The sequence below is a fragment of the Vulpes lagopus genome, chromosome 8, assembly GCF_018345385.1.
Source record: "Vulpes lagopus strain Blue_001 chromosome 8, ASM1834538v1, whole genome shotgun sequence".
Lineage (NCBI taxonomy): Eukaryota > Metazoa > Chordata > Mammalia > Carnivora > Canidae > Vulpes > Vulpes lagopus.
In genome coordinates, this window is record NC_054831.1 from 73,685,659 (window position 1) to 73,709,256 (window position 23,598).

At 35.0% G+C, this 23,598-nt stretch overlaps 1 protein-coding gene across 2 annotated transcripts in view; it reads left to right on the forward strand.

The window, feature by feature from the left end:
* The window catches only part of UPF2 (UPF2 regulator of nonsense mediated mRNA decay), a 103,586-nt gene that overhangs the window by 48,099 nt on the left and 31,889 nt on the right, over positions 1 to 23,598 (forward strand). For both annotated transcript variants that reach the window (XM_041766607.1, XM_041766609.1), the window contains exons 9-14: positions 5,503 to 5,611; positions 13,268 to 13,381; positions 16,696 to 16,812; positions 18,584 to 18,769; positions 20,756 to 20,959; positions 21,577 to 21,852. In XM_041766607.1, coding sequence (XP_041622541.1) covers positions 5,503 to 5,611; positions 13,268 to 13,381; positions 16,696 to 16,812; positions 18,584 to 18,769; positions 20,756 to 20,959; positions 21,577 to 21,852 — 1,006 coding nt within the window. The remainder of the gene's footprint in view (positions 1 to 5,502; positions 5,612 to 13,267; positions 13,382 to 16,695; positions 16,813 to 18,583; positions 18,770 to 20,755; positions 20,960 to 21,576; positions 21,853 to 23,598) is intronic.

Below are 23,598 nucleotides of genomic sequence, written 5' to 3' on the forward strand. Positions count from 1 at the left end.
GCTGAGGCCTAGCACTTTAGAAGACCCCCTCACCTAAATTAACTTTGAGCATAAAGTCAGAATCAGGCAAAGTACCTGGGAATCTTAGTTTTTTTGGTGCAGTCAAACTCAGTATTGGTTTTAATGACTTGGAAGCCATATGGTTTGCCAAGTTTTTATAGATGGTTGATCAGAATCTCTTTAGACTTAGAGTAATATAAACAGAAACTGTTGAGTGAATGAAGTGCTTCCCCTGATTGTTAAACAACTTTTCCTCTTTAGTCTTTGAAGTCTTTCAGCATGTTGTACCACTTGATGGTGCTGTTGGACTGGGAGCTGCAACATTGTCACAAAGTCTTTAGAGCATATGATTGTTGATTTCAGAGTATGACTCCAATCTTTTATGTTTCATCTTTTTTTGAATCATTTGCTTCATTGTTTAAATGAAGACATTTTTTTGTATTCTTTTCATTGAGTGGTAGCAGTGTGCTTTCACATTCCTCCTTTTCCTAGGTATTTTTGAACAGTATAGTATAAAATCAGTAGCTTCCAACAGTTAAATTCTTTAGATTTTAGAGGGAGGAAAAAAGCTGGACATTTCTTTTAGAAAGCTGATTGATTATGAGATAAAAATCTTGAAGAATTTCTTTTCTTCCTCTCAGTAACAAAATGTGTTTCTGCATTCTTATTACTTGTAGTTAATGACTGGATGTTTACTAACTTGATCATTAACTGCTATTAAGATACTTAAATGTGTGATTTAAGAGACCTTGAAAATGTAAGCAAGGTTTTATTGTTAAAGGAAAAAAAAATCTTTATTAAATGGTTCATTTACTAGCTGTTGGTAAAAATAATACTCTTTGAGACAAAAATTCAGTTTTCAAAGGGAAGATCTCAGTTTACTTTCTAGTTGACATTCAGAAAAATCTAAAAATACATATCTAGCTAAAATTTTAATACAGAAATTTTCTCTTTAATTCATTAAAATGTTTTATTTTGTGGTTAATGCATTTAATGTGATTGGTATAGCATTAGCACTCCATTCCCTTGCTAGAAGGACAGAAAAGACAGAGGGTTAGAAAAAAACAGAAAAGCACACTTAAGCAGGACTAACACTGAAGAACTATATAATTTATTACTTTATTTACAACATAAGGAATTTTATTTTGCAAAGTAATGAATGAACAGTCACAGCTTGAAGATTTAAATAAGGTAGGGTGGCATTTGCTATCAGCTATCCTTTTAATTGTGAAAGGCATAATGGAAAAAGGAATTTTAGAAACCTGTTTGAGAAGGACTTGGTGAGCTTTTTAGAAGTAGAAGATTCTGAAAAAACAGGATATCTAACTTTACTTTCACGTGGCCAATTCCCACAGAGCAAAAACCAGGATTGCTAACTACCTGGAAAGGCATAAAAGAGTTAAGATCTTCTGGGGAATCATTATTATTTTAAAAATCTTTGAAATCACTTACCTCAGTTGTCAGGTCACTGACAGGAGCCTGAATGGCTAGCACAGACTGCTTCACTTTAAGAAAGTTAGCCATATCTACCTTTCTTTTGGGACTGGGAAAAAGTTTTGATATAGATTGGGCTGACCTCCTAGAAGAAGAAAAAATGAAATAAAGTATAAGTGCCTTGTCCAGGAAAGGAAGAAAAAGGAAATGATAGGTTAAAATTTTTGGTGTTAAGCGAGAATAATCACAAATTATAGTGAAAAATACATTGAGAAAGACATCCAAAATTAAAATTAATTTTAAAAACTGGAACTGGTTCTTAAAATCTAAATAGGAAAACATTTAGAAAATACAAAGAAAAAGAACATTTAAAAGTTTAAGAAATGAGCCAGATTATACACTAGAAATATTCTTAAACGCACTTGAAAATCTCAGTGAAACAATTGTTGGGGAAAAATAAACATTTCCAAATTATTTCAAGATAAAATAAAGTAGACCAGTGAACAGTTAATTTCTTTTTTTTTTTTTTTTTTCTTTTTTTTTAAATTTTTTTTATTTATTTATGACAATCACACAGAGAGAGAGAGAGAGAGGCAGAGACACAGGCAGAGGGAGAAGCAGGCTCCATGCACCGGGAGCCCGACGCGGGACTCGATCCCGGGTCTCCAGGATCGCGCCCTGGGCCAAAGGCAGGCGCCAAACCGCTGCGCCACCCAGGGATCCCTGAACAGTTAATTTCATCTTAAATAGACCAAGACTAGATAGCTTTATTGAGGTCTTTCAATTTTTTATGGAACCAGTGATTTCTCTACTGTCTCGTTTGTTCCAGTGTTGAAAAGCAAACTTGCCATTTCATACTATGAGTTAGGCAGACTCTTAACAAAGAGCAAGGAAGTCTGAAAACTTGACCAATCTCACTTTTGAACATTGATATAAAAATCCTAAGTAAAAACTAGCAAATTATGTTTAATGTATATTAAATAAAAATCTAGCAGGATTAGAGGATTGGTTTCAGGATAAAAAAGATATTTTAAATAGGAAACATAAAATAGGAGACTATGATTATCCTATTAATTGCATAAAAATATTTGAGAAGCTAGCATTGATCAAATGTAAAACTTGATGAAATTTAATTTTTTTTAAAATAAAAATCAGATGGAAAAAAATCACATGGTACTTCCTTTTGGTGGTGAAGAATATTTTAGACTAAAAACTAACAATAATAATAAAAAAAAAAAAAACAATAAACCTATGGGTGCCTGAGCGGCTTAGTTGGTTAAGTGTCCAACTCTTCAGCTCAGGATTGTGAATTTAAGCCCTGCATTGGGCTCTGCACTGGACACAGAGCCTACTTAAAAAATAATAATAATAATTAAAAAAATAAACCTAGGTGTGGGATACAAGTAACATTTATTTATTTAACAGATGTTTGCTGAGCACCTACTCTATTGTTGGCACTGTGTTGAATAATAGCAAACTTGGAGCTTACATTCTAGTGGGGAAGGGTGACAAGATAATAAACACAATAAGTTAAGTAGATTGTATAATATGTAAGAAGGTGATAAATGCTACTTTAAAAAATAGTGCAGAGTAGGGGATTTTGGCGTGGGCTGGGTAGATTTGTGGTTTCAGCTGAGTATTTGAAAGCAGTTTCATTGAGGAGGTGTCAGAAGTAAGACGTGGCTTTTGTGAGGAAATAAGTGTAGATATCTGGAGGAAGAAAAAAGCATCTTCCGGCTGAAAGAAGAGCCAGTGTGGAGCTCTGAGGTGAACGTCTAAGCCATCAGAGGGTTTAACCAAGGCAGCTAAGACTGAAAGCCACAGAAGCACTATTTGAGAGAGTTAGAACCTGAGCCTCCTGACTCCGAGCACATTCCTTCCTCTTTGTTGTCTTATGACTTCAGTTTTTGTGTTCATTCAATGTATTCTTCATTTTTCTGATCTGAAATTGTGGCATTTGGGAGTAGTAGAACTTAGGCATAGTTTAAATACATCTATTTGTGTTTGGCCAATGGCTATGAACTGAAACAGAAAAAAGTATTTGTTGTTAAAGTGGGTTTGAAAAACAAATGAAAACATAATATATTCTAACTATAATGTACATTAGTTATATTAAAATACAATATTCTAACCAAAGTTTAAAAACTTAGAAAGTAAACTTGCTGTTAGTGTGAATCTGTTATGCAAGAAAATTGAAGGTTCATTTGTCCCAGGCTTTTTTTATACTAATAGACATGAAGAAAATGACTACATACTTATGAGAGTATCTCACAGGAAAACTTCATTTATGTAATAATCAAGGAGTAATGTGCCCCACATGTGCACATTTTCTTTATAACGGGCTGTTAACCTTCGTTGATAAAACTTTCTAAATAATTTAAAGAAACATTTAATGGAACATTTAACATTAAGTGTCTTGATTTAGATCTTTACATAATGGATTGAACTTTTTATTGTTAGAGTAAACACGGATGTGATGCCTTTAACAAAATTGAGTCACTACTACAAAGCCACTTTTTCCCTGACCTCTCTCAACATCTATTATTTCTGAAATGGTGATTAAAATATCTACCTCAGGGGCACGTGGGTGGCTCAGTGGTTGAGCCATCTGCCTTCGGCTCAGGACATGATCCTGGGGTCTAGGATCGAGTCCCTCACTGGGTCTCCATAGGGGCCTGATTCTCCCCTGCCTATATCTCTGCCTCTTTCTGTGTGTGTCTCATGAATAAATAAATAATTTTTTTTTTTAATGCCCACCTCATAGAATGGTTATTAGGATTAACATGCTCACTATAGTATATTATTAGGTGCCTAGGACAGAGCCTGGCATGTTAGTAAAATCTAAATGATAATTTTTAAAAGAAATTATAACAAAGAGGAATGCAAAGGTTTTCAGTCTCTTAGGTATGAATTTAAGCACTTTCCTCTACCTTTCAAATTTACCTCCATTCTTCCTTCCTTTGCTATGTTTCTTCCAGGTGAGCCTTAATCTGTCCATGCTGAGAGTTTTCCAGATCTAATCCTAAGCCTTGCATGGTGTGCATTGTTTTCTCTGATGATGAAACCATTTTCCTGTATTATTCTATAGTGATGTATTCAGGGATAACCTGTAGGATTATGTGTTTCTGTTCTCAATGGCTTTAGGCTGCCTAGTTATTTGAGCTCTTGTGTTGAATTTTTATAGTTTTAAGGTTCCTTCATCACTGCGTTCCCCATAACTTGATATGGTCACCGCAGCCGCTTTTGTTAATTCCTCACTGCTTCTTATCTACAATGTCTGCTGAGTGTTGCATCATTGGGTAATCATGTTTTATAAAATAATGGCTATGGCAGGAATGGAAAGTAAATTTTAGCTTGTGTGTTCATTCTGATTAGTAGTGCTGCTCTAGAGTGCTGTGTTAATAAGCAGGATTCTGGAGCAGCATTCAGATTTGATGAGAAAGTGCTCTGATAATAAAAGGGGGGTGGCAGCATGAATAACCACATATTTGCCGGTTATTGTCTAGAGTAAGAGAAGATAGATACCGTAGGTGAATCTGAGTAGGTTCTATAATGAGTAAGATGCAGAAATTAGTGTGTGGGTTTTGTGATAATATTTTGACTTCTTAGATGCTTTTTTGGTTATTGGTTACCCTTTCACTTTAGACATTAAAGTTTCCAAATAACTTATTTGTGGATAAATGAAGGAAATGGTTTAAAAGGTTTTGCACTATTTAAGTTACCATTGGGTTTGTTTACTTAGTAATTATGTGATTAAAAATTCAGGCCATGTCAAAACTTGGTGTTTTCTGCACTCAGTATATCATGTTATCAAAATTGTATACTCAGTGAAATTACGGATGTGCAGTAAAAGCACTGAATAGAAGATACCAGATTATTGATAAGCTTTTGCAAAGCAAATTAAATTTCTATATACTTCATTATGATGGCAATAAATAGGCACGTCTGTACAATTACTAGTTTTTATCATCATTTAATGTGTGAATATATCTGAGAAAGTTTAAATTTTAAAATGAATTACTTCTGGTATGTCTTTCCTTTTACATATATCACATATAACTTTTGCAGGTTGGATTTGCTACCATTTTATGCAAGATTGGTTGCTACATTGCATCCCTGCATGTCTGATGTAGCAGAGGATCTTTGTTCCATGCTGAGGGGGGATTTCAGATTTCATGTATGTATTTAAGCATTTTTTGTTATATATGTATACACACACATTTATATACTTCTAAGTTGAGTGAGGATTCTTTAAGAATATGATTATTATGTTGATAAGCATATTTTTGAAATTTGATAGTGGTTTAACAGTTCAGAATGTATGGACTTCTGAGTTTTTAAAATGTAAATTTTCTCAACAAAGCTTGAAATTGATGAGTGATATTCCAATTTGGAGATGAGCTGTCGCCACTACTTTGTTTCCTACAGGTTCTACACTTTTTGCTTTTATAAAGGAAAAACCATTCTCTAAGGACAAGAGAGCCAGCATGTCTCATTTGTGTTCCCAGAAGAAACATAGAATTGGCCATGCAAGTCAGGGCATAGTGCCTGGAGGATGCTCTTTTAGATGTTGGGAGTCTAAATGGGGCATACAAGGTTGCATAATTGAGTTGATCAATGAATGCTGTCTTAGCCCATGTTTTTACTGATTCTTGCCTTAACAATCTTTACCTTGTATAGTGGTAAGTTCTTTAAAGAGTAGCCTGGTAAGTACCAGGGACTGGTTTCCAGACAGCTTCTTTCCCTTTGGAGTCCTAAGAATCTTAACAGACTGCCTGTTAGTGGTTCTCCAAACCCATACCACCCAGTCACCTTGTGCAAGTGGTATAAATACAGAATTGAAAGCAGAAAATGATTGCTTAAAAGTGACTGAAAGTGAATATTGGTAGACTGAAAAGACATGAAATTCAGATGGTTATGTTAGCCGTTGGGAAAATGGTGTCAGTACAACTTAGCTTTATAGCAATTTGCTTGGAATGCAAATAAATGTTTGCTATGCTCAGTATGTACTTTATTGCACTCATTATACACAAATTGGTATTGCTGAGTCCTCAGAACAGAAATAATTTCTAAGATCAGGAATCTCACAATGTAGTTGGGAAGACAAGGCACAAATACAAAAATAAGTGAAATAAACATTTAAACTCTAAATATATATGATATTAGGAGGAATTGCGTGCTTCATTGCCAAGTGAATTGTTCAAGAGTCAAAGCCTTGAGTTCAGAGGAAGGAGAATGTCTCAGTGAGGAGTGGGATGATCTCTAAAGGCTTCTTGCCATAGGAGTTAATTTATATGAGATTTGTGGTTAAGATTTTTCTGGGGCAGTTTTTGGTGAAGTGTGTTTTGGATTTTCATACATAGTATTAGGCAAGGACAAGTTTCTGTGTTTTAAAAGCAGTTTGGAAGCACTGAGCCCAAAAGAGTTAAGTGGTTTTGTTTTTTGTTTTCTTATAAGAATTCCTAAAGGTTTAATAGGGTAATGTGCACCTTGAGCTTTCTGGAAGGGATCAAATATGTAGTCACTCAAAGAACACATTTTGATAAATGCTGCCAGTTTGGGGACTGATGCATCAAGAGTCATGATGTTCTTGTTGATTTATTTAATCCTATCATGCAAAAAAAGAAACTTGTACTGGCAGACAGTATGACTCTGTTATATGAGCTATATGCATATGCCCATCAACCAAATCCAAAAACAACATACAGGTTGCTAGACTAAGCCTAATTAGTGCTTTTGGTGAGAACTTAAGATTATTTTATTCATGTATCTTTTGCCTCGCACCTCTGATAGTTGGGATGGGAGTTGAGGGATTTGGCAGTTTTGTTCCTGCTGTAATGCTGTATTACAACTCAAAGATGGAGCAGAATTTTGGGAGAATACTATGGGAACCACTGCTTTCAGGGGAGAGAAAAAAAGATACTTGAGGTCACGGATCACTTCTGCCTCCTCGAGATCTATCTTTCCCTACCCTGACATCTGCAGACTTTGCCAACGCCTTGTTTTTGGTCTGTATGTATGCTTGACACTTTCCCATCCGTAAGTGAAAATAAAATAATAGCCACAAGAAAATGTCTTTCAACCTCATGTCCATCCTCTTTCATTTGCTTCTTGTTTGGGATTTTTTAGAGGATACTTGTCTCTTCTGCTTCTGACATCTACCCTTTGTCTCACTGTCCTCACCCTGGCAGGGACCACCAGCAGCCTCCTAATTGCTTTATGTTAGTTGAGGTCCTTGCAGATTCTGAACTGCTGGACTGTTGTTTTCTGTCATTCTGTCTCTACCACTTGCTGGCATTGTTAATTTTGGTCAAGTTACTTAAGTGGGAGTTATACTGGTATCTTTTTAAATGGGATTGTTCTTATGGATTAAACTAGGTTATGATAATGTAAGTTCATCACACAGTGCTCAGACGTAGGTATTTTTACAATAATAATTATCCCTTCTCTCCCATCACTCTCATGGTTCTTACTTTTGACTGTTACTCTCAGTATCTCTTATCAATAGTTAAATACCTTTTACTTTTTTCCAACTGAGTTTGTATGTTCGTGTTCCCCACACTTTCTTCCTTTATCCTCCTTTTTGACAGAACACATTTACCTGGGGTCCAGTTGACTTTTATTTCTCAACAGCTTCAAATACATTTCTCTTGTCAGAACCTCTCTTGGTGCTTAGTAAGTTCTCATGTAATTCATATGTCCATTAAATAAACTCATGACTTCTCAGAAAACATTGTTATCCTTCACTGCCTCATATCAACTTCTGTTGCATCTGTAAATTTGAAATATTTTTTCTCTAATCACTAAGAGAAATACTTCTGCTTTTGCCCCTTGGACATTCAGGAGCTAATGTTCACCAAATTCTGTTGGTAATATCTTCTGAAACGCTTCCTCAAATCTAATATCTCCTCTTCATAGCTTGAATTAGGAGAATAGCGTTTTACTCAGGCTTCCCTATCTCTAGAGGCCTACTGTCTAATTCCAACATATTGTCACAATCATACTTGCCCTTTGCTTAAGAACCTCACCTGAGAAAACTAGATAACAAAACTATATGAAATCTCATTTAGTAGTCAAAGAAATTGTAGTTAAAACAACAGAATTTGCTAATTTGACCAACAGAATAGTAGAGATAATAGAAGTGAAAAACCACATGTACTTGAGGTCAGAATTTGGTAGGAAATTGGTAGTATGTTTCAAGATCCGTAGAGGCATTTATACATTGGACAGCTTTCAATAAATAATCCTATATATCCAAAAAAGCTTTATTCACATCATGAATTGTAGGGAAAAAGTGGAAAATAAGCTAAAAGCCCAACAGTGAATTAAGAAAATGGTCACATAATGACAATGCTGAAATGATATAAAGCCATTGAAAGTAACATTTACCAAAAAATTTTCATAACATATAGCAAGTGCTGCTTTTGGTGGAAAAAAAAAAAAAAGCAAGCTATAAAATCTTACACAGAATAAATTTACAATTATGTTAAATTGTTTTGAAAGTAAACAGAAAAGAATTACATATTAATATGTTAGCAGCAGCCGTCTTTGGATAGTGGGACAATAAGTATTTTTTCCTTTCTAATTTTCTGTGTTCTCTAGATTTTCAACAGATTTTCAACAGATTTTCCTACATCTTTAACAGTGAAGGGACAGGGGCACCTGGATGGCTCAGTGGTTGAGTGTCTGCCTTTGGCTCAGGTGGTGATCCTGGGGTCCTGGGATCGAGTCCTGCATTGGGCTCCTTGCAGGGAGCCTGCTTCTCCCTCTGCCTGTGTCTCTACTTCTCTCTATGTCTCTCATGAATAAATAAATAAAATCTTAAAAATCTTAAAAAATAAATAAAATCTTAATTAAAAAAAAAAAGGGACAGCTTTTATTTAAATATAAGCATACCAGCCTAACTGATTGACATTTTTAAAATTAGTGGTCTTTCAGGGGCACCTGGGTGTCTCAGTCAGTTAAGTGTCTGCCTTTGGCTCAGGTCATGATCCCACCTGGGATCAAGCCCCACATTGGGCTCCCTGCTTAGCGGAGAGCCTGCGTCTCCCTCTACCTCTGCCTGCCACTCCCCGTGCTAGTGCTTGCTTTTTCTTTTTCTTTTTCTTTTTCTTTTTCTTTTTCTTTTTCTTTTTCTTTTTCTTTTTCTTTTTCTTTTTCTATTCTCTGTTTCAAATAAATAAAACTAAAAAAAAGTGGTCTTTTAGCTTTTTAAATCAAGTCTCTGTAATGGTAAAATAAGTTGACCACATATCCCAGTTTGGCATATTTATATATAAATTCTATCTGTTTGCAATTGTATGAAATATTTTATGTAAATTTATTTAAAAAAAGATAAATTGAAAAGTCTGAGATCAAACACATAAATAGAAGTTCCAAGATTTTTTTCTCACACTCTAGTAGATCAAGAGTCTTACCTACCCTACCCTGGAGATCAGTGGTCCATAGCATAAAATAAATAAACTTTTTGAAGGCAAATTTACTTGTTTATAGACTAGTGCCTTCTTAGTGTCTCACATATAGTAGATTTTCCAAAAAATTAGAATGATTAAATGAATACAGTTTATGTAGAACAAAGTGAGCAAATTATAGAGGATGAAGTATAATGTCTATTTGAGTGAGTTTGTAATGAAGGACTAGGTTGTGGCCGAGGATCTTCCTAGATAGGCATGAGAAGTCCATACTTTTTATATGTTGATGTATCTGAAGAGTTTTTATTAATGCTTATGAATTTAGTTATTCAGTTGATCTCAGTTTCAACTGTCATTAATGAGTTATAAGCAACATTTTTACTAATAAAGATTGATTATATAAGTAAAATTCTATGAGACATTGAATTAGAAATATATAGAAAATTTTACATTGTTAATTCATTTACTTGTGCAGAAGTGTTTTGACATACCTTGTGATCATAAGGAGTCAACAAATGAGACAGGAAAATAAATGAGTGAGGAGTCAGAATAAGTTAGTCTTTTTTATAAGCTACAGCCTTTTATTTATTTTTTTTATTTTTAAATTGTTTAAAAAGATTTTATTTACTAGAGAGAGAGAAAGAACAGAGTGAGAAGGAGAAGCAGACCCCTGCTGAACAGGAAATCCAATGCAGGGGCTTGATCCCAGAACCCTGTGATCCTGACCTGAGCTGAAGGCAGATGCTTAACCGACTGAGCCACCCAGGCACCCCAAGTTACAGCGTTTTAAAAAGCCTTCATCTTTTTTCATCTGAAAATGAGGGAGTGAGATAATTGATTTTTCATAATACATTTAAAAATTCTATCATGTTGGTTGTACCTCTTTCAGTAATATTTAAGAATAATTTTGAATGATACACTATATGTTTCATGTTTTGAAAGTTATAATGCTCAGTAATACCTAAAATTGTATGATGTTTCACAGCAGTTATTAAGAACTTACGTATCCAGAATCACCCAAAGAGATTTAAAGACATGTTTGTATATTTCCCAGCCCCACTTCCTCTGAAGATTCAGTTTTAGTGTATTATTTTTGAAATGCTTGCATGTATGTTTTTTGTCTGTGAAAGAAACACATGTTCTGTGTGGGTTATTTAGAAAATATAAAATAAATTAGAAAGAAGAGGGAAGCCCCATAATTTCATCACTTTAAAACAAACCTAATAATCTTTTTGTATATTTTCTTTACCTTTTTTCCTCTGTAATTTTTTTTAGAGGGGGAGGGGGGATAAATTCATAGTATATGTGTAATTTTCCATTCTTTATTTCTCACTGAGAAGCATTTTGCAGCCATTTAAGATACCTCTTATACATCTTTTTAAAGGGGTGAGGGTATAGTCTTTTGTTTTGTGAAGTATAGCTATTGTTACTACCACCACTACCTCCATCATCATCACCATCCTTATTTTTATCTTTATTTTACCAACTGAGCCGATGGGTTCACGGAATTTATGTGAATTATCCAAGGTCATATACCTCCATAATGGTGCAGAATGACCACAGGAACTCAGATTTCTGACTATAGATCATTTGCTCTTTTGTATCCCCGCAATACATCTATAAACATTAAGCATTTTCATTTATTTGTTCATTCCACAATAATTTAGTGTCTACATATTAGTGATACATATATGCAAAGATAGATAATAATAGCTAATTTGTTGACCTCTTCCTGATGCTAGGCACTATTGTGCATGCTTTATGTGTATCAGTTGGCTTAAGGCAACAACTTTATGAGGTAGGTTACTTTTATTCCATTTTAAAGATGAGATGAGGCACAGAGTTTAACAACTAGTAAGTAATAGAGTTAGAATTTAAACCCAGCAAGTCTGATCCAATGTCCATACTCTTAATGTATCCTAGGAGTTCATAAAATAAGATAAATCAGTTGAAGAGCTTCTCATAGGCAGTACTTAACAAACACTTATTTGTGAAAGGATCTTTATGAAAGCTGTGCTCTTTTCTGAATTGCAAAAACAGTCAAGGAAGGTTAAAGTTCTATAAGTTGAATTTTATGATTTTATTTTTAATCAGTGCAGTTTTATTATGCTTTAATAACTTTATAGTGAGCTTCTAGTTTGCTCTGATGTTTTAAATGAGTAAACATAGTTTTGTTTAAAAATTATCCCTGAAGAGCTAAAAAATTTTAACACTTATCTTTGCTTGCTATAGAAGGTAGGTCCTTAAAAATGAAGATGATGAGTTTAATCTAAGGTGTTAGCTCCCTGAGTATATAGAAGCTTAGTATTTATATAAATGACTGTCATTAATTGTCTAGCTGCTGGTGAGGTTAGGCCCTATTTTAGAACCCAGTATATACTAAGGTAGTAGAATTCTCAAGTCATAGTTAGGAGACTGGGATTTTAGTACTGATCTTTCATCAAGTCATTTGAGAGCTTTGTGTTGTTTTGTTTTAATTATTAAACCAGAATTATAACAGCTATTGTTTCTCAGGATGTTTTTATGTGGAACAAATAAGATTAGGATAGTAATCTGGAAAAGTAGAAAACATTAAACTAGTTCAGGGCACCATGTGGAACAAATGAATAAGATAGGAGAGTATTCTATAAAAGTACATTAAATTAGTTTAAGGCTAATTTAACCACCATGTTATTGTCGTTGTTTACATAAAAGGTTTCTAGACTGTAGGTTGTTTTCTGATGAAAATGTAACCCATTTACATACACCTTGATATAACATGTTTGCATTGTACTGTTGGAATAGGATTTTGTTGTACTGAATATTTCTTGAAGTATGTGCCTAAGTTAGAGGGGTTATATTTGCAAAGGATTTAAAATTTGATATATAATTGTTAACGATGATAAAAAAGAACAATGATTATATTGGATATTTCACTGTAATGAATTTATGACAAAAATCCACAATTTATAAGTGTAATACACAAGCCTTAATAGTTTTGCTTAAGGTGAGCTCTTGGTACTTATTGTTTTTAAAGCAACATTTCCTAAAATTTGTTCCTTATAGTATTAATTTAATGGGATGTTAACTAGTAGTTGCTACTATTACAAAAGGAGGTCTATATTGCTAAATAAATTTGAGATAAATTGAATTAGATTAGGTTAAATAGGCTTCTTTACTTGGGAACCTATTTAAGCCCAATAAAGTGCATTGTTTCCCCCAAATTATTTGACCATGGAACTGTTTGCAAATCATATCCCAGCACTCGTGTTCCACAGAGCATATTTTGCCTTAACTTAAAATAATCTGAATAGCAAGAAATTTAGCTAAATTTATTTAAAATATTTAGAGTGAATGCAGTCTTATTAAAATTACATTTCTTGTCACAGAGATTTCAAAATATTAATTCTCTAAGCTAATGTCTCTTTTCTCTTAATTTGTAGGTACGAAAAAAGGACCAGATCAATATTGAAACAAAGAACAAAACTGTTCGCTTTATTGGAGAATTAACTAAATTTAAGATGTTCACTAAAAATGATACACTACATTGTTTAAAGGTTAGTGCTACATTATTTGGTTTGTTTTTATTTATTCATGAGAGAGGCAGAGACACAGGCAGAGGGAGAAGCAGGTTCCCTTCAGGAACCCTGATGTGGGACTCGATCCCAGGACTCCAGGATCACCACTTGAGCCAAAGGCAGATGCTCAACCACGGAGCCACCCAGGTGTCCCTTGAGTTGTTTTCAATAGACAAATTTAAAGTTTTAGTTATAAATGCTGGAAAAAATGAAATAAGTAAGGAATATTTGTTTAATCTGAAGGAAGACAAGAAAGGAATAAAAAGGAGCATTAAAGATGAGCAGACTAGAAAACAAATAATATGGTAGGTAGAAACGTAGCTATCACAGCAATTACGTGAAATGTAAAAGGACAAAATACAAGAGCCTGAAGAATATAAGACTTGATATAAACAACATTGTAGGTTGCCTGCAAAAAAGATACCCTTAAGTATGAAGACCAGGAAGGCTAACAAAAAAGTTGGGTGGAATATATCATGAAAGCACTGACTAAGGGATCCCTGCGTGGCTTGTGGTTTAGTGCCTGCCTTAGGCTCAGGGTGTAATCCTGAAGTTCCAGGATCGAGTCCCACATCAGGCTCCCTGCATGGAACCTGCTTCTCCCTCTGCCTGTGTCTCTGCCTCTCTCTCTGTCTTTCAAGAATAAAAATAAAATCTTTAAAAAAAAAAAAAAAGCATTGACTAAAAGTCACCTGGTCTCAGGGTTCCTGTGTGGCACAGTCGGTTGAGCATCTGGTTCAGCTACAGTGGTGATTGATTTTGGGGTAATGGGATTGAGCCCCAAGTTGGGCTCTGTGCTGGGTATGGAGTCAATGTGACATTTTCTCTCCTTCCCCTGCTGCTCCTCCCACTCATGCTCTCTCAGAAATAAAAAAGTCTTTAAAAAAAAATTTACCTGTTTTCATTATTGGCAAGCAATTAAGGTACACAGCATTTATTAGGAATAAAGGACAGTTTGTAATGGTGAAAAGCTAATTTTAACAGGAAAGTATTACCTTCCTGAACTGATATGAATCCAGTAAGGGACCTTCAAAATATATAAAGCAAAAATGAACAAGGAAAGAAGTAAACAAATTCACAATCATAGAGACTTAGAAATACCTTTCAGTAGCTTAAAAGAAGAGGCAGACGAAATCAATACATATATACAGAATTGAACAATACAGTTAACCTGGATCTAATTAACACTATACCCAAGAGCATCAGAATTTAAAATCTCTTTAGATGCAGGTGGATCATCAAAATTCATCAAAAAAATCATAGCAAATTAGGAAAGACAAATTATTCAGATTATGTTTTCTGTCCACAATGGAGTTAAGCTAGAAGTTGGTAAGTAATTATATGTGGTAAAGTTGATGCAGCAGAGATGGAATAACTCTGCATTTGGAACGTATCATGACTAACAATGATATATTTTGTATCAAATTGATTTCCTGGGGATCCCTGGGTAGCTCAGCAGTTTGGCGCCTGCCTTTGGCCCAGGGCGCGATCCTGGAGTCCCGGTATCGAGTCCCGCGTCGGGCTCCCTGCATGGAGCCTGCTTTCCCTCCTCCTGTGTCTCTGCCTCTCTCTCTCTTTCTATCATAAATAATTTTTAAAAAAATTGATTTCGGGATCCCTGGGTGGCGCAGCGGTTTGGCGCCTGCCTTTGGCCCAGGGCGCGATCCTGGAGACCCGGGATCGAATCCCACGTCGGGCTCCCGGTGCATGGAGCCTGCTTCTCCCTCTGCCTGTGTCTCTGCCTCTCTCTCTCTCTCACACTGTGTGCCTATCATAAATAAATAAAAATTAAAAAAAAAAAAATTTAAAAAAAAATTGATTTCCTTAGGATATTAGGTATATTATACAAAGTGAGACTTCTGGATTCAAAAACATTTGGAAAACTCTGAGTTTAATATATTCAAGTTTCTTATTGCTTGGTTTCTTAAGAGTGTTTAAAATATTAATAGTCATTGTAAATATTCAAGGGGTTAAGTTTCCTAAATATACTTGGAGCATCTCAGAAGACAACAGAGTCTTCTCTGGACAGCATTTTAAGAGGGATTGTGAAAGATTTCCCAATGCTGTAATTGAAGGGAATCATACTATGGAACAATTTAAACATTAGTATATTTCTTTATAGTAATTATCACAAATACATAGGAAGGATATACATTTCTTTGACATAGAAATTCCATTTCTCTATGTTTGTTTTAATGAAATAATCATAAACATGCACGAATTTATCTTTAAGGATGTTTGTCCCACAGTTTAAGTAGCAAGAAATCATAAACAATTTTAATATCCAATAAATAATCCAGTAGTGTAGTTCATGTTATACAGTAATGATCCCCTTTTAAATCATGCCACAGAAGGACAAATAAGGACACAGCAAAAATCATATTAACTAAAAAACACCAAGTCATTAAATGAGGTTTGTTTGAATCTGTTTTGGTTTAGAAAATATACATAGAGAAAGATTGGGAGGATGAATATTGAAATGCTATGATAATGTGGTCTAACCACATAGGTCAGAACTTTACAAGTAAATGTCATACAAACAAGAAAAAAAAACCCATTTAGGAAATGTTAGCTGTGTATGTCACAGATGTTTAAGTACATAGCATCTCATAGTCCTTATAGAAAGGACTTTTTTTTTTTTTTTTTTTATTTATGATAGTCACAGAGAGAGAGAGAGAGAGAGGCAGAGACACAGGCAGAGGGAGAAGCAGGCTCCATGCGCCGAGAGCCTGATGTGGGATTCGATCCCGGGTCTCCAGGATCGCGCCCTGGGCCAAAGGCAGGCGCCGAACCGCTGCACCACCCAGGGATCCCTAGAAAGGACTTTGATACTGGTGTTCATGTATTTATTTATCTGAAAGAAAAGGAGTTAAGTATATTGAAGTTTTTATTTAAATTTTTGTGGCTGAACACAAAAGATACTCAGCAATGAAGCTTGTTTTTTTGTTTTTGTTTTTGTTTTTAAGATTTTATTTATTTATTCATGAGAGGCAGAGACATAGGCAGAGGGAGAAGCAGGCTCCCTATAGGGAGCCTGATGTGGAACTCCAGGATCATGCCCTGAGCCGAAGGCAGACGCTTAACCGATCTGAAAAGAATCTGAAAAGAAATCTTTTTTCTTTTCAGCCACCCAGGTGTCCCAGCAATGAAGCTTGTTAAGTTAAAGTAGACTAGCTTTTGTTTTTTACACTGATATTTTGAAGTTGTTATACACATTAGATCTGTATTTTCTTTCTTTAATAGGATTGAAGTGTTGTCTTTGTGTTTTCTCATCATCATCATTATTATTACAGATGCTTCTGTCAGACTTTTCCCATCACCATATTGAAATGGCATGTACTCTGCTGGAAACATGTGGAAGATTTCTTTTCAGATCGCCAGAATCACACCTGAGGACCAGCGTACTTTTGGTAAGGGCTTGAAGTTCTTGATTTACTTCAGGGGTTAGAATATTAACCAGTGCCTGTGATCTTGCTCTGCTATATAAGTAGAAGCATTTCTCCCTAAATTAGAACCACTCATATATATATGTTGTGGCCATTCCAGGAGTTGTAAGAATTTTTCTCACTTGGCTGTCAGTGAGTTCACAATATTTTAAAGGAGGATTGAGTTCAATCCCAAATAACTTGATAGATGATGCAAATGAGCAAGTACTGTTAATATTGTTATATTATAGCTTTTTATGGATGTTCTTGAATCTTCAAAGAAGCCATTGTTAATGTGCCATCAGTATATAAATTATAAGCTTAAAAATACAAAATTTAATTTTTAAATTAAAAACTATAAGCTTGAAAAAAAATTTTTTAAAAAGATTTTATTTATTCATAGAAACACAGAGAGAGGGATCCCTGGGTGGCGCAGCGGTTTGGCGCCTGCCTTTGGCCCGGGGCACGATCCTGGAGACCCGGGATCGAATCCCACATCGGGCTCCCGGTGCATGGAGCCTGCTTCTCCCTCCGCCTGTGTCTCTGCCTCTCTCTCTCTCTCTCTGTGACTATCATAAAAAAAAAAAAAAAAAAAAAGAAACACAGAGAGAGAATGAGAGGCAGAAACACAGGCAGAGGGAGAAGCAGGCTCCACGCAGAGAGCCTGACGTGGGACTCGATCCAGGGTCTTCAGGATCACGCCCTGGGCTTCAGGCGATGCCAAACTGCTGTGCCACCGGGGCTGCCCAAGCTTGAAAAATTAACTTGGGATGGAAGTTACTACTTAAGCTACTTAAGGAAGTTACTTCTTAAGTTACTTTAGGATGCTGAAACAGTTATCAAGTTTATTAAGCAATTAAGTTATTATGCTTGTCGATAATATCCATGCATTGCCTTGGGAAAATAGGAAGTATAGTGGCAGAGGGAATATTGGTGTTAAAGAGAGCTCAGGTTTAGGAATCCCTGGGCCATATACTGTCATTAGATCAGTGTTGCTGCTACAAAAGTCTTGACTGTGTCGTTTGCTTTAGATAACCTACTTTTTGGAATCCATACATAAGCCTGAATAGTCTCTGCCAGTAACATTTAATATGAAGAAACAGTTTTTTTCTAGTAAAAATATTATGGAAGGCCGTCAAGTGGAATTGATTTTCACAATCTGTCTAGGCTTATATCACACTAACCACTTAAAAGTCATTCCAAGTTCAAAGTTTTATTGTAACAAGGAAAAAATTGTTCTTGCTCTTTGGCTCAGGCTCTCAAGGTTAAATGAGACAGTGCATGTAAAAATGTAATAGAGCTAACTTTTAATGTCTTATATTTATTTACAATATTTGAATTCTCTGTTTTGCTGATCTTGGTGGTACGGATGAATATTGGATTGGCTCGGTGGATCTTTCCCCTTATATTAAAAGCAGCTAGCTAGCCTTTATCATTGATTGACTGCATCTGTGTTGAATCACTGCCTTTGAGTTGATGTTTATAACCCAAGTTATAAACCTTGGGTGCTTTTAGTTTTCTTGTGTCAGAGTGTAAGGCCTAACACGCTGCAGTCATAGACTAGTTTGTTCTAAAAATACAGTTTTGGTAAAATAGTGTGCTTGCATATTTTTAGGAATACCTAGTGATTGGTTTGTTGTTGTTGTTTTTCCTTTTCTAGTCCTTTATCTTGAAATCTTATCTCTGAAAATAAAAATTTGGTTAGGAATAAACATTTAGAATGAAAGTATTTTGACTTCGACTTTTTTATTTTTAGGAGCAAATGATGAGAAAGAAACAAGCAATGCACCTTGATGCAAGGTATGTTACAATGGTGGAGAATGCATACTACTACTGCAACCCACCTCCAGCTGAAAAAACAGTGAAAAAGAAACGTCCTCCTCTCCAAGAATATGTCCGGAAACTTTTGTACAAGGATCTCTCCAAGGTTACCACTGAGAAGGTAAATCTCATTGAAACCATAAAGTAATAGTCAATTCGAGGTTTGTAGTAGCGCTAAGATACAATATTCAACCACATTAATTCTTTTTCATCGTAATGATGATAGTTTTAAGAGCAGTGCGCGTACTTAGCTTCTAGCCTGTGCACTAAATTGTTTAGGTCAAAACATATGTTTCAGTTTCTCCAGATCAGTTTGTTCATAAATTGCTTCAGTGTTAGGCAAAATACAGATAAGGAATGTAAGCAGCTTGCCTTATTCACATTTTGTAACTGGAGAAGTTGAAGCAGAGCTTCAGCGGTGAAGTTTAGCAGAGTTAAGATTAGATTGCAAATTAAATTGGGATTACTTCTATACAAGTAATCCTAAAATGGAATTCATATGACAATACAGAATATATAAGACATATGTTTTTTTTTCTTTTTATGATTCTTACTCTGAAGTAGTAATTCTTCTAATTTTTATTTTGGTGCTATTTATATTTGAAGTTACTACTTTGTTTCTGATATTTTAAATGATTTGACTTTAAATATTCTGCTTCAGTATAGGTATATGCATTCTAATCTTGAATGGGCTTAAGGAGGTCCATGGCTCCTTTGAAGTTACTACTTTGTTTCTGATATTTTAAATGCTTTGACTTTAAATATTCTGCTTCAGTATAGGTATATGCATTCTATATGCATGCAGTATAGTATATGCATTCTAATCTTGAATGGGCTTAAGGAGGTCCATGGCTCTCTGAAATTTCATAGTTTTGGATCTCTGGGGCTGTTGCGATTTTTCTGGAGGAAGGATCTGTAGTCTTCCTTAGATTCTCAGCAGGGGACACTTTCCAGAAAAGGTTAAGAAGTGCTGACCTGTTTTCTTAATTATTGTAGTTATTAGAAACTTCACTTTTAAGTAAGATACGTTGAACAGAACATTTCATGGATAACTCTAGAAGTTGAAACAACACAGTATAAAACTTTTTTTCTTTTTAGGAAAAAAATGTAAAACATTGACTGCTGGACAGAGAAAACCTGTGGGGAGGAGGAAAGGCATGCAGTAATACATGCAGTCTACATGGGTAGTGAGGAATGATCACACGACTTTGGAAATTGGACTCAACTTTTGAGTCAAAGTCAGAGATAGTAGTTGTTTCAAACAAGCAGTTTGAAAGCTGTTTCGGAATTAGCTAAAAGATTAAAAAATACAGATTGTTATATATTTGAGACAACATTAACATTTCCACTGAAGCTGATTTGAGAACATATTAAGGGCTTGAAAGATGAGTGGTGGCTATAGAGTAGAGATGAGAAGAGTGCTTTGCAATATGCCAGTAGTATCCTTTTCCCCCCCAGAATAAAAATGGAAGGAGCTCCATTTTATGTAGAGCTCTACTCACCATCTCGTTACCAGTAGAGTTTTATTTATTTATTTATTTATTTAAAAATTTTGATTATTCATGAGAGACATGGAGAGGCAGAAACAGGCAAAGGGGGAAGCAGGCTCCCTGTGGGAAGCCTGATGTGGAACTTGATCTTAAGACCCTGGGATCATGACCTGAGCCAAAAGCAAAGACTCAACCACTGAGCCACCCAGGTGCCCTGGAAATTTTTGATTTATAAAAAAGTGTCTGAGATTATTTATATTAGTGATATGCAAAAGAAAGTACTATTTTTCATAAACCATATAGGTATTTGTTTTTAGCAACCAGATTTTATGAGTGTATACTATTACAAATTTTAGGAGTGTATACTATTACTATTACTATTGAAGATCTGGAAACTCTAGAAAACTTAGGGGCATTATGAAGAGATATAGGGTAATGTGAATAAGTTTTGCCATAATTAGAAATATCTCGCTTTTATCTCTAAAGTGAAGAAGCTGGTAGAGGATCTCTATTTTTCTTTCCAAAAGTTCTATGACCGCACAATCAAATATATTATTGGATGTATTAGAGTATTATGTACTTATCTTAGTAATTAAAACAAAATTCCCTTCGTGTAGGTTTTGAGACAGATGCGAAAGTTGCCTTGGCAGGACCAAGAAGTGAAAGACTATGTTATTTGTTGTATGATAAACATCTGGAATGTGAAATATAATAGTATTCATTGTGTAGCCAACCTCTTAGCGGGACTGGTGCTCTACCAAGAAGATGTTGGAATCCATGTTGTGGATGGAGTTTTAGAAGATATTCGATTAGGAATGGAGGTAATGAGGACTTCCCTTAAAGTCATCGAATTGGAGTTTGTAGAGAATTCAAACAACTCTTAAATCTGATTATTTAAAAATAATAATTTGGAAACCTTCCTTTCCCCTTATGATGTCAGCTTATTGTTTCTTCAACTTATGTTTTTTTAGTGAACCCTGTTGTTTCAGATTTTGTGGCTTTTTCAGGCTAGTGCTGGAGAGTTTTTTGCTGCTTTTTCTCAAGTTCAGTTAGGCTTATTTTGGAAGAGCATACGAGATTTTTACTATTTCTGGGGCACTAGAATTCAACTTTAGAACTCTATAAATCTCTTAATTAGGTGAATTGGTAATCATTTGATAAGAATTTCTGTAAACCATTTCCTGTTTCTGTTGACTTACCATTTCCCTAATTCATGGGTTACAGAAAAAGTAAGTTATGGAAAGCTGATAGGGAGGTAAAGACAGCCATTTTTTAGGAATAAAGAATACCCAGGAGTGATCACTTTTTTAGAAAAGAAGGAAGAACTCATTTTTTCTGTTTAGTGTTCTTTCAGTAATTGATATTATCAAGTGACGAGAATTTTACCTCAACACATTACTGTTCTTTAATGGAAATCTATGTGTATTTTTTCCTTTAGGTTAATCAACCTAAATTTAATCAGAGACGTATCAGCAGTGCCAAGTTCTTAGGGGAACTTTATAATTATCGAATGGTGGAATCAGCTGTTATTTTTAGAACACTTTATTCTTTTACCTCCTTTGGTGTTAACTCAGATGGCTCTCCAAGTTCACTAGACCCTCCTGAGCACCTTTTCAGAATTAGACTAGTGTGCACTATTTTGGATACTTGTGGCCAGTACTTTGACAGAGGTTCCAGTAAACGAAAACTTGATTGCTTCCTTGTATACTTTCAGGTATGTAAACTCAAATATGCAGTTTGGCATGTTTAATGCATTCCTTGTGTTACAGAAAAATATTAGAGAAGAAATGCAGTAGCATTCATGTATCACATATAAGATGTGTTTGTCATTAGATTTTTTTCTTCCTGTTAAGAATATTCTAGAGATTAAAATATATTATGAATTCTATATAAATATTCAATTTGCACTGTCTGTCACTTTTTTGATTAACAATGATCATTAATTCTGGGTATTATTTTGATATGGTTTATATGTGGTGCAGTAATTTATGGATTGTCGTATTTGGTATGGCAGTTTATGAATTACTTGCAATTTTTATATATCTAATAAACATTTTTAACTCATTTGTATTGTTTGTATATCTAAAATTCTTATTTCTGGGGATCCCTGGGTGGCTCAACGGTTTAGCGCCTGCCTTTGGCCCAGGGCGCGATCCCAAAGTCCCGGGATTGAGTCCCGCGTCGGGCTCCCAGCATGGAGCCTGCTTCTCCCTCTTCCTGTGTCTCTGCCTCGCTCTTTCTCTCTCTCTCTATCATAAATAAATAAAGATTTAAAAAAAAATAAATAAAATTCTTATTTCTAAACAATTTAACCTTTTTTTTTTTAGAAATGTCATGTTTTGGAAAATATGTTTTCAAAACAGGAAAAATATTTGTTCATTCATGGTAAATTTTTGGGTTGTACTTTCCCTCTCTAAGTTCAGTTAATTATGTAAACTTACAGTGTAGAGCAAGCATGGTATAAATTAAATTCAGATACATACGGAGACAGTTCTACAACTTTTGTAAGGTTGGTGTTCCACCTTAGTTATCTTATAGGTTGGTTGTTTGGAACCTAATCACTATTTCCCATATAATACAATGTTGTTAAGTACTGATTAGGTTGAATTGCTCACTATCAAATTCTCTAGGTATTACTGAAATAAAGTCCCAAAATAGCATTCAATTCTATACTATCATTCCATTCTTTTTTTTTTTTTTTTTTTTTAAGATTTTACTTATTCAAGAAAGACAGAGAGAGGCAGAGACACACAGGCAGAGAGAAGCAGGCTCATTGCAAAGAGCCTAATGTGTGGGACTAGATCCCGGATCCTGGGATCATACCCTTAGCTGAAGGCAGACTCTCAACAACTGAGCCACCCAGGGCGTCCCTGATCATTCTATTCTATAGAATATCTTGTTAGTGTTTTCTCCATTATTGGTGAAGAAAATAAATTTAAAACTATAACTTTTGAGATATCAAAAATACATCCACATAGTGGTTGATGTTAAGTAGGGTAAATACTCTGGGGGAAGAGCAGTTTGTTAACTTTGTTCTATCACTATACCTGTGCAGCAGAGGACAGCTTGTTACTCCCTGGTTTTTTGAACTGATAAGAAAATGAGGGGAGTTAGGCAAATTTGAGAGTCAGATTGACTGTTGTATGTAAGGATTATCTTAAGTTGGAGACTGTTGAAAACCAAAGTTTTGCTGCAAAATGTTAGCTGTAACTATCAGCATCAAAAGTAAACTCTCTTTCAGAAGCGTGTCCATATTGCATTCACTTTGAAATCCTAGCCTGAGAGAAAAAAGCCACTCAGAAATATCCCGGAGCAGAAAGAGACAAAAATATTTTCCATATTAGTTAACATGCAGCAGGATATTACCTGGGAATTGGGAGCAAGGAGTGAGGGAGGCCTAAGGGGAGGAGGGTGATGTGTTCTCCTAGGTTGGAGAATGGGAAGATCAGACGGAGAGGAC